The sequence below is a fragment of the Chelon labrosus genome (assembly GCF_963514085.1).
Source record: "Chelon labrosus genome assembly, chromosome: 17".
Classification (NCBI taxonomy): Eukaryota; Metazoa; Chordata; class Actinopteri; order Mugiliformes; family Mugilidae; genus Chelon; species Chelon labrosus.
Window position 1 is genome coordinate 17517349 of NC_140350.1, and position 12171 is coordinate 17529519.

Here is a 12171-nt window from a genome sequence, read left to right on the forward strand (position 1 = left end):
GCCCCATGGTCAAGATCCGCCTCTTACTGTAGGCAAACTATAGAGCTTTCTACAATGCGGCTCTCGGCTTTCTCAGTTTGAGTGTTCCCGTAGGTTAACGTCATTATATTTGCTAATTTTGTTTCCCTTGGCCCCAAGCCTGCCACCCTTACAGTAACTGTTTACAAAAACACATTTCTGGTGAAGTACTGTGCTGAAGTGGTTCCCAAACCTTTTTTTTGTTGTTGTTGTTGTCAGACATACCTCCACAGCCTTTTCAACCACAGCCCAGAAGTGGATGCTGATATTGATATTGACACTAGAGGTATCAACTATTTAGCTCTTTTCTCAGTCATTTAGCTAAGAAGCCCTTTTTTTTTTATTATTATATCTCATCGTTTTAACAGCTTTTTTCCTTTAAAAATCATTAACCCGTGTCACCTGTTTAATCAGTACTTTTTGCTCATCTCAACAATGCGTACATAGTTCTTGCTAACAGTTTTAATTACGTTCAGCCAACTTTCCATGGACATTTTGTGCTTTATAACATTATAAATGTTAATTTCTTATTACTAGCTAGAAATTTCAGTCATGTCCATTACTACTCCTACTACTGCTACTACTGCTGTCTAATGACAGCAGTGTTTGGACAGTTTTGATGCTGCCTTCCAGTGAAATGAGCTCATGGCTACATGTGAAGTCCAACATGAAGTTTACACGAAACGCTCGGTATTCAGGTGGCGTCATCAGCTTCTGAACAGTTTAGCAAGCTAACTAGAGGCTACCTTGATGAATGAAATGCAGCATTATGAGGAAAAGACGAGGATGTTGGGACATATTCTAAAATTGTCGCCATCAAACACGTCACAACTTGTGAACTACGAGCTTTCCAGCGTCACAAACACAACAAAATGCTGTCGTTCACACGTATTCGTCTCGGAAATCAGAACCCCATTTGAATGCACCATCGTTCACAGTTCCACATCTGACTCAAGTTAATAGTAATTTAAAATTTGCTCACTACATTAGTTCAGATTTGGAAGATTTTGCACAAAGACCCAGTGGTAAGAAATCACTGCTCTGAGTGGTTAATCATTGACTATGGGACTCCATGATGTCATATTTCGGAGAAGCTAAGATAAGAAAATAGAAGGTTTAAGTTTTAAAAGCATTAATAAACATTTAAGGTGAGGTTCTGGAGAGAGAATTTCCTCTAAATGTATATTTGCATCAACATCCTTTTGTAAATTTGACTAACAAACCTTCTGCTCCACAACCGGGCACAATACCATCGTGGGTAAACAAAGTTGTTGTGAAATGTTGGAGCAGACAAAACCTCTGAACGGTCTAGTACTCACAGCTCGAAGGTAGAGTAGGTTTGCCCAGTGCTCCCTAACAACATAAATATTTACAGGAAGCAAGTAGAGGAAAACTCGCCTGCTCAGTGACAGGACTTTGAAGAGAGATGGGGTTTTCTTTGGGGGTTGCACTGTTTTTTGAACTATTTTTACCATTGTGCTATACAGTTTAAACTTCTGCAAGGTAAATGTTTGAGAATTGAAGTTGACCGTGTATGTTTAAATACCTTTTTCCCCCCTTGCATATTCAGTTAAAACAGCATTTTCAACAGATGGTTCTGCTGCAAAGCTGTTGCATAAATACAATTCTTAACTGTGCAGTGAGCATATTAAATGTCATAAACCAAAATGTTACCTCTTTTTATTTGCTTTTTCTTCAGGTTTCTTAGTAGCAGGTTTCTGTAAGCTGTTGCAAACTGCAATTCCCCCCATTGCGGGACAAATAAAGGTTTTTCTTATTCTTATTCTTATTATTATTATTAGGTTTCATTTCCGTGTTTCTAAGGGGAAGGTCATGAGCACACAGACATGGTGACCTGGTGTGAAATGCACTTTGAAGGGATTCAAAATCTTCAGGCTGTGGCACTGCAAGAGCCCCACACAATTGTTAATTGGCGAGAGATGCGTATTGTGAAGTGTCGAGGGGAGGGCAGCGGAGTGAATGATGGCTTACCTGCGACAGGAAGCTTTTGAAGTGAGCTGTGAGCACTCTGCGGAGCTGCCGCGGTAATTTGCATTTAAGCACCGTCGCTCACTGCTCGCATGCTCACAGACACACAAATACACACAGACAGAACAATTAGAACCTTTATTGTGTCCAGAGAAGAGTCAGGAAATATAAGCCAGACAAACACCAATAGATTAGTGAAAGGCAGTGACAGACCAGAGTGAGAAACAAGATGGCTATTGTCATTGTAATTTGATTTAGAGTGAGAGAAGGCAAGTTCAACAAACAGAACTGCAGAAGAAGCTAGTCTTGAAAATACCTTACGTTACAAACAATGAAGACTTTGTTGGGACTGAAGTGGAAAAAAAAGATTTTTTTTAACATTAAATATGTCAAACTGCTCTGGGAGCAGATGGGGCTGTCCATTATAATCCCAAACTCACAGCAGTAGCCAGCAGATGTGGCAGGAAGGAGGGCTGGGAGGGAAGCGTCCAGAGAGAAATCCAGGCCTTTCCCTTCCGTGCATGTATGCCTGGATGATCACACTGGCGAGAAATCTACAATTCAACAAGCACTTTATGTAAGCCGTGCCTGCGAGCCCCACAGCTGCGTTCAGAAATCTGAATCAAACTATCTACAGTATGTGTCTTTGTGCATCTCTGCACATCTGCGTGTGCAATGAGACAGAAAGTGAGACAGAGAGAGAAAGAGGGGGATGGAAATGTGGTGAAAGGGGACCAGAGTGTATTATAAAAGCTTATTTTATTGACTTTAAACTGAAAATATCCCTACAAACAGAACATAAAACACAACATAAGTTTAAAACAGACACCTGCAGTTACGGTGCATTAAAAAAAGTTCTGTCATAAGACAGAGTGTAGCTGAATGCACATTAGATTATAAAAATATGAAGCAGCCATGCAACATGATTACTGTAAACTCACCAGCTCCATCAGAACCCATTCATATATAATTCATTTAGCACGTGTCTGCGTTACTACATTAAAAAACCTACGGTATACCCTATGTTATGTTCAGAGAAGTAAAAGCAAATCCAGTTTAATTTCCATTGTGGCAGTTGTGAGCATACATAACTATACAGTTTATTGTCATGTGGACAGTATGGAAACATGTTTCCCCATATAATGAAATTCTTCTTTGCCGTCCACACAAATGCCGGACAATACAAAATCTTAAAATATAAGACACGTATAATACAAAATATAAAATGAGGCACTTTAAAAGGCAAAAATAAATAATAGATATATAAACCATGTAGGGATATAAGCTAACTAGAAATATAAACTATACTATACAGAAATGAAACATCAGCTGTTGTGCAAATATACATCTTCATCATTAAAATTAGTGATATAACAATAGTTATATGTTAAAATAAAATAATCCTTGCACAGACAGCCACACTTTAAACCCTTATAGGCCTCTTATGTATACAAATCCACAGGAGATAGAAAACAACAGAAACTCACTATTGTGTAGAGTCGATTAACTAAAGGACTATAGGGTTATGGTTTGGGTTATATGTCCAAATTTAAATCTATTTTTTCCCTCAAGTTTCACTGACATGAATTGTACTTTCACATTAGCTATAAATCGAAAGTCCATCCAAATACAAATCCAATTTTTATTTTTATTCTTTTTTTATTCGTCTCTAGATTTCTTTAAAACAATAATCCCAATTTGGAGGTGTAGTGGTTGCTATGGCGATTGTGCGCAAACGGATAATGGGGCAACTGTTAACCTTTGACTGGTTAAAAGCCCCCGAGCTGGGGGGTGATGGGTGGTGGGTGGGGGGTGGACGCACACACTCACACACACACAGTGGGATGTCAGAGAGAAAGGAAATTCACACTCATTTCCTCCGTGTGGTTTCGGTACAAATCAACAACATCCTGTCCTTTTGTGAATCCTGCCTGCCCTCATGCTGGTTTGCGTTTCAGAGGAGGCGTTATAACCCCCCACCCCCCAACCCCAACCCTTCTTCTCTCCTCCCCCTCCTCTCCTCCTTCTCCTCTGTTTTTTCTTTTTTACACTACCATAGAAGCCGTAGTCATACCATACATTGTTGCAGAGGAAGGAAGGACGCGTCCTTGTTCGCAATAAGAACAGGAACACAAGGGGGGGGCGGGCATTATTTGGTCCTGATAGAGCTGAGGCATGTGACCTCCGCCGTCTGGACATCCTCATCCAGAATAAATCGATTCAGATGAAATTAAGTGTAATAAACTGGCTAATTTCAGGTTCGTCTATGTTCAAGGTATTCATTGTTCTCTTGAAATCTTCATGTTTTCATTAGACGTTTGGGACCAATTAATCTGAATCAAAGTAACAGATTAGATTTGCCAGCAATTAAAATGAATTAATTAATTAATTGCCAATATAGCCTAGACGTCCCCCCTCTCATATGTTACACCAGAATCACGTCTCCTTTAACGCCTGCCTTCATCTCTATGCCTGTTTCAATAAATTACCATTACTAAAATAAAACCAGTGTAACATCACAGCCGCACACGCTTTATGTATGACATTGCCCTTGTGACCAAAAAAAAAAAGCCCCTACCTCCTCAATTCCCCCCACCCCCTCTGTCTCATACACACACGCCTCATTCGCCATTTCTTCCCATTCATAAAAATCTCGACATCGCGCCTGCGCAATGCTATTCGGAGTCCTCCCCATTCATAAAAATGTAACCTCCGCATTTCAGCCCTCCCGAGTCGCTCTGCCCTCCCATTCACAAAAAAAGGAGAGAGAGAAAAAAAAAAACGCCGAGGCATCTGCGCAGTGCCGTCCCTTTCCTTTCCTCTACCCTCCCATTCATAAAAACGCACTTCCCTCCCCCTCGGTGGTTGCAACATCATATCCAAAGCTCCGCGTTCACAACCGCAGTCGCCTTTTATGCACTAGCGAGTGAGAGAATAGCGCTGGGGAACTGCTCGCCTGTGCCCTGCTCATATTCTCCCCATAACGCTTGGACTTTACCTTTACTCGGCATTTGTGGAGCTACTTCTGTCTCTCTCTCTCTCCGTTGCACTGGACTATACAGCCTGCGCGCAAACGTCGTGCGCAACGAAGAGATGCGAATTGTATCCTGAAACCACAGTAAGTGATTCTCTCCCCCTCTGGCGTTTTCTTCCTTAAATGTTCTAACTACGCGAAACGTTTCTAACTAGCGGAGCGTGTGGCTGTACAGACCAACTGTCCTCTCACTGTGCTGCCTACACTTGACTGTTCCTCTCGATCCAGTGGCTCTCAAGGCACGAAATAGGCTACGCTCCTGCAAAGCAACAAGCTGTTTCCCCTGACCCTCGTTTGCGTGTATTTCGGTATATATATATATATATTTAACCTCATATTTAGGGCTACAAGTAAGGCACAGGAATGGGAAACGATGTCACGTCGCTTCTTTTTTTTATATTTCTTTGGACCTCAGGTACGCATTTCAACCGTGTCTCCGCTGTCACGATACGCGGAACATTTTAATCTCCATCTAAATCTCCGTCCACTTTGAATGCTTGTAGCTACATGTTTGTTCTTTATCTCCTGCTCGTTTGCGTGTGTCCTTCTCTGCAGCGACCGCCTGGTTGGCACACACTATATGTCGGCTGTGTCAGGTGTTTTTGCCATTAGCTGTTTCGCCTTATCCGGTTACCTGCAAACAAATTTTCACATATTTTATTAACCTGATTTATTTTTATTTATTTTTTTTTTATTGCAATAAACGATCGCGTCCGCTTTTACGCTTCAACCTACGCACCAAACAGCCGCCCACAAAAACGACCCCACGGCCGTCTGTCTGGTGGCACACCGTGTACCGTTTCTCTTTACCGATCCTCTAATTTTCTTATTTCACAGATATCACGGGAGAGGTGTTGAATGCGTGGTTACAATGCCTATATAAACATGCTATTTGAGTGCGCCGAGCGGCCGCCTCCGGTTTTTATGACTCAGTCCATTCACATATTGAAGGGAGGGACGCACACATGCACATGAACGCACGCACTCGCGCACGCTTAGTTCCGGCTTGGAGCTCATAATGGTCTGGATTTGACGATCACAAGCGCCTGTCTCGGTGCCAGCAGTGTCGCAACAGGTTTCTCAAGCAGGGTTTTGCAAATCGAGGTAAAGGGGAGAATAACACGAGCGGACGGTGGAACTGAGCAGAGCAGGAGCGAAATAAATTAGATCCCGAATAAACCAAAAAACAAGTTCTTCGGATAATTCAGGTTGCTTTGATTATAGAAGAATATAAAAAAACTGAATAAACTGTGCTTTTAAGCGGTATAACAGGGCATCGTGGATGTGGGTCAGTGGAAATATCATTTGTGCCGCGCTAGTTGTCGTCAATCATCTTTTCGTTTCATGTGAAGTAAGCCGAATGTCGAGCACTCACCGATGAAACGGATAAAGCCGATTTCATTCAGGCTCAGCATGACTGGAGCGCACTGATTCATGCTTGCAGCACCGAGTGCAGCCAGCAGCTCTCATTCACAAAAAAAACGCAGTTCATAAAATCAGTTCCATTCACAAACTACAAAATGTGCCTTTATGTCGACTTCATGTGCACTGAGAGAGAAAATGTAAAAAGACGAATATTATACGTTAAAGTACTTTGCTTGAGGGTGGGTTTTATACCAAGGTGATTTTATATCTCTACTAATTGTGTCACTGTTGAAGCCCCCTTTTCTGGCAACCGTCTCATCTCTTTGCCTCGTTTTGCATTTTTTGAGTCTTTTGCATGCAAGGCCTGGCTCTCTGGTGCTCCCTGCTCTTTGGAGAGGAGGCAATGAGAGCCCAACTTGCATTGTTCTAATGTCAAACTTGGAATGGAGGAGGTTTAGACTGAATACCTTGTTGATATTCAGGCTAAAAATCACCACAGTTTGGGTCCTTTTACACTCAGATAATTGCAAAGATCTGGCCTGGTTGAAAAAAAAAAAAAAAAAAAAGATTTCTGATGAGAAAATGTCCTCAGTAATTTTAGCATTTTACTCATGGGACAAAGGTCTGATTAAGCAATCGCAGCAATTCTATCCAGTGAAGCCACGTGTATTATTGAATATGAAGTAGATTACATAATAAACTGAAGTAGCCCAGTGCGGTTACACTAAGAAGAGAAATGTTTATTGACTCATGTCCTATCCTTTCTACTTCAATCTTTAGAGTTTGTGTTATTCATTTCATGTAAAATGATCTAAATGCAGTGTTTGTTTAAGATGGAGAAGAAGATGGTCAAATTAGTAAAAGAGCAACAGTTTAGCAGCCAGTCATAACCCTCTGTTGTATCTGTCTTTGCAGTATTGCTCAATGCTGCTTTAGAGTGAAGACGTGCGAGGCACCAGCCTACACATGGAGTCCAGGGTTCCCCACCACATCCCCGGAGTGTCCTCCTCTCTGATATCCCAGCCCCTGCTGGACAGTCGAGTGCCCTACGGCCGTCTCCAGCACCAGCACCCTCTCACCATTTATCCCATTGACCAGATAAAGTCGTCGCACATAGAGAACGACTACATCGACAGCCCGGCTGTTGTCTCTCAGCAGCCCCCAAGTCAGAAGTCTGCGAACCGAAGAATCACCTGGCTTGGTCCAAATCAGGAGGCCTTCCTTGGGGCAAACCACAACCATCATCACAATCACCAACACCAGCCCCACCAGCAGGGCAGGTGCGAGCCCCACCAACACCAGGACTCCACCACCCACCCTTGGATATCCTTCAGTGGAAGACCCAGCTCTATCAGCAGCAGCAGCAGTACCTCGTCTGATCAGAGGCTGCTGGACCACGCTGCACCCAACCCAACAGTGGACCACCATCCAAATTTGCACCCTCACCAGGTCCCAGTCAACACAATCACTACCCGAACTCCAGGCTGCTTCAATTCCTCTGAGTCTAAGGTCCTCACCTCCTCTTCCTCTGCTTCCTCTTGCTCCTCCTCTAAATCGCTGGACCTCAAGTCTGCAAAGATGCCTGCAGGAGGGGTGGGCTCCACCGGAGCTCAGCAGGGATTGGCGTTGTTCCCTTCATCCCCGGCCGAGAAGAAGCACCTCCTTCTCTGCGAGCACTGCGGAAAGTGCCGATGTACAGAGTGTACGCTCCCCCGAACCCTACCCTCTTGCTGGGTCTGCAACCAGGAGTGCCTGTGCTCTGCTCAGAGCCTGGTGGATACAGCCACCTGCATGTGCCTGGTCAAAGGGATCTTCTATCACTGCACCGAGGATGAGGACGACGAGGGTTCCTGTGCTGATAAGCCCTGCTCCTGCTCCCAGGCCAACTGCTGCGCGCGCTGGTCCTTCATGGCTGCCCTTTCTCTTGTCCTGCCTTGCCTGGTCTGCTATCTACCAGCAATGGGACTGGCTAAGCTGGGACAGAAGTGTTATGACAATGTAAGCAGGCCCGGTTGTCGCTGCAAGAACACACAGGCTGGCGTGAGCGTCCCTGTGTGCAAAAATGGAGGCCTGGAAGCAAAAGTCGGGACTCTAGAGAAGCAGCAGCAGGGGTCATGATACTGGCCCAAACTTTCTGGCGGTGGCCTTTGCTAAAAAAAATAAATAAATGGACAAGACCACGCAGTACTTGCTCGCTCTCTTTGGTTAGGACAATCCAACACCAACCCATTAAACTACCCCATTAATCTGCTGGAAGATGACTTATGTAAAACAAAGGTACTTAAATGGCTTATCGACCTATGTTTGACAGGGTGGATGATGAAAACGGGGCCTTGTCTAAGAGAGTCGGCTAGTAGAAATAGCTAACAGGCCCTCTGGCATGTTTTTCTTTCTTTTTTTTATTTGCAAGAGTGACACAATAAGAGACTAGATTGTGGGACTGGTGTTTTTGCGAAGATGGCTGAAGGCACAAAGTCATTGTACCTCTCTGCTGCTCAACATTTCTCTGCTAATTTTGTAACATTAACTAACCGGAAACTGGTTGCTGACCGTCAAATTGCAAGAGTAAAACCACCATTTACTCATCCACTCTCTCCTCTAATATGACGATCGCCGTCATCACTTGTTCCCCTTAAAGACGCTAGCTTGATACTGCTTTATCTCCAGCGAGGGGCTGTAAAAACAAACCCTTTTTAGACTTTTCAATAATAGTAATTTCCCATAATTCTCACTCTGTATTGTGCGTAAGCAGTTGTGCTTCAGGTGGGAGATAATCACTTTACGGCGTGTTTTTCTATTTTAGGGTGACGAAGCGTAGACGTTCTCTAAAAAAATACTTTGAATGCTGTTCACCAATCACTTCAGACGTAATGCATGTCACGATCTGCATGCTCTAGTCTAATGGTTACCCACCGTGCTAGAAGAAGTCGATTCGAAGTAGAGAAATGTGTAAAAAAAAAATAAAAGAAAACAAGTACACCCAACCTTCTCAGGGAATGTTACGGTAATCCTCTCTAGAACTCGGCCTACCGCATGTTGACTTCTAAACTGCCCGAGAGCCCGGTCTACTTCCTCTTTGCACACAAAGGCAAAGAAACATTTAGGGGCAAAAAAGGCAATAGTGAATAATTTAAAACAAGTAAGCTAAAGTGAGAGACAAACTGGGGGGAAAAAGATGAATAAATGTTTCCAGAGGAGAGGGACCACAAGCGGTAGAGAGCGACGATGGGGGAGAGAAGGCGTAGCAAAGTGTTGTTGTGATTGAATGCAGTCAGCCTTTTGTCGAAATCAAACCTGCCACTTGCACAACCTTTTTTTTTTATACAGGAAGTCGTGAACCCCTTACAGGATGTACTAAAGCACAGTATTAACCACCTCAGCTATCTCACGTTACGTTGGCAAGCACTACGTTTAGTCTGCACCCCCCACCCCTCTCCACACACTCACACACGCCGGTGTCTTCATTAAATTCAAATCATTATGCTGCATAGCTGCGTAAGTCAGATAGTCTCTCTATTATTCCTAAAGTCTATTTTTGTGGCTTGCATGTCGTTCTTAGGACTCTGCCAAAGGAAGCTATTATACAGTAGCATGTTTTCGCTGTCTGAGCGATCACAGTTGTTATGCACCCCGTGCCAAATGGAGCTGACGGCAGTGGGTTGTTGAAGGTGTGCTGCCCTTTAATACAGACGGCCGTTTCTGTTTGGCACATAGGCATACTGTCTCTGTTGCTCCATAACACACACCACTCTTTCGCGTCGGACCCGTAACGTCCATTAGGGTGCCTAACTTTGCTCATTTGTCTTGTTGCACAAAGCTAATATCACACAGGGAAAAAAAACAAAAACAAAAAAAAGGAAAAGAAAAATATACACGGTCCTTAGTCTTGAATGTATGAGGCAATATTTTCAAAACCTAGCAATTCAGTCTGAGAGAAAGGTGCCAAAACTACAAATGATTGTGCGGCTGGGCGAAAGGCCCGGTAGGTGTAGATGGGCGGCAAAAATCACAAATGTTTTGACAATATATTTAGTAATACTCTATTATGCAGGTGAAATGTTATTTGCTGTAAATAGTTTCACAACATTTGTGTTCTTTAGAAGAGACTTTTAAATGTCATTGAAAGATTGCATGGTACATTATAACTACAATTCAGTACAAAAATATATAGAGAATATATTAGATATATATTTTGAGGGTAAGATGTTTTTGGAGGAGAACGGTAGGGCGGAGAGAGGAAGGGGTAAATTAAAATGACAGGACTTTCAATAACTACTAGCACTTGATTTAGAAAAGTGTGCCCTGCAATAAAAATAATAAAAAAAAATTAAAAAAAGAAAGAAAAAAACTCCTGCTGTTTATGCTATCCATGGCTCATTAGCAGTCAAGAGGCTAAGCTAATTCCCTGGTTCCCCTCCGAGTCCTAAAGGCTGTGGACTCATTGAATCCACACAGGGAACACAATCTTACCCCTATCAACCCGTTTCCTGCTGTTACTGCTCAGTGTCTCAGCCCCCCCCCCCCCCCATTTTTTTCCTCCTCTTTCTCGCGTTTCTTCCTTCCTCTCCTCCCTCCTTCCTCCCCGAGAATTTGTCCCAACGAACACCCCTGGCCTTCCTTGATTGACAAACACAGCTGCTGCGCATAAAACTTGTCATACCACAGACACAGGAGAGAAAGACATGGCCGTCTCCCTTTTCTCGCCGGTTTTCCCTCCCGTCTTTGTGTTCAGTGCCATCCCCTTTTTTCACCAGTGGACCTCTCTTTTTTTAAATTTTTTAATTTTTTCGCTGCCTTTCTTGTCTTTTATTTCTGTCACTGCAATAGCAATGTTCTTCACTTTAGCTCTATACTACCGCATGTGCTCTCTAGCCTGTTGGAGGTGTGGGATTATCACCGACAACTCAAATATGTTATTTTATTTGTTTTCTTTTGCTACAATGCTGTGACATTTACACACCCATACCCATACCCCTGTTGTGTTGCTCAATTGTGGGCACTCTTCTTTTTTTTTTATTATTATTGTTTTATTTTTATTTTTATTTCCAACCCAAACAAGAGGAAAGGTCTCAGAGCGTTTGGGTTAATGCTACTCCATTCCTTTACACAATGTCATTGTTGGGATTATTATGAAACGAGATCTGTGCTTTTTGTTTTGTCTAGAAATACAAAAAGAAAAAAAATCTCATATAAAAGGTTCCCTTTATAGATATATTTATTTTGAAGTTCTATTTTATATAGTATTTATTTAGATGCCAACTTTTTTGTTTGTGAAGAAAGCTTATGTCGAAATGGAATGTACATTGACAATGGAAATATATATTGTTAAATATATCAGGTTGTTGTGTCGTTACTTGTGTGAGCAGCTTTCAATCAAACAGCACACTTACATACACCGACCAGCCACAACATTATGACGGGAGAAGTGAATAACATCAACCATCTTGTGACAATTCAGTGTTCTGCTGGGAAACTTTTGGACTTCATTCATGTTGATGTTACTTAGACATGCAGCACCCACCTAGACCAGACCAGACACCCCCACCCCATAGCAATGACACTCCTTGATGGTAGCAGCCTGGCGCAGGCACACACACATAAAAATGGTTTAGGAACAACTAAAAAAAACATGAAGAACAGCACAACGAGTTGACCTGGCCTCCAAATTCACTAGATCCCAAACTGATCAAGTATCTGTGGGATGATCCACAGAGGCCCCTCCCCTCAACCCATTATACACAAAGGCCCACACTAACGGACACCCT

The 12171-nt window shown here is 42.9% G+C and overlaps 1 protein-coding gene across 1 annotated transcript; it reads left to right on the forward strand.

Moving 5' to 3' along the window:
• The first annotated feature begins 4929 nt into the window (after positions 1-4929).
• spry4 (sprouty homolog 4) lies at positions 4930-11955 on the forward strand. The gene is made up of 2 exons (XM_084564359.1): positions 4930-5125; positions 7322-11955. The coding sequence occupies exon 2, from the start codon at positions 7373-7375 to the stop codon at positions 8522-8524; it is 1152 nt and encodes a 383-aa protein (XP_084420485.1). The 5' UTR covers positions 4930-5125; positions 7322-7372; the 3' UTR covers positions 8525-11955.
• Positions 11956-12171: the final 216 nt, after the last annotated feature.

Excerpts from the sequence above, each read along its gene's own strand:
- spry4 (XM_084564359.1), top strand. The coding sequence starts at position 7,373 with ATGGAGTCCAGGGTTCCCCACCACATCCCCGGAGTGTCCTCCTCTCTG.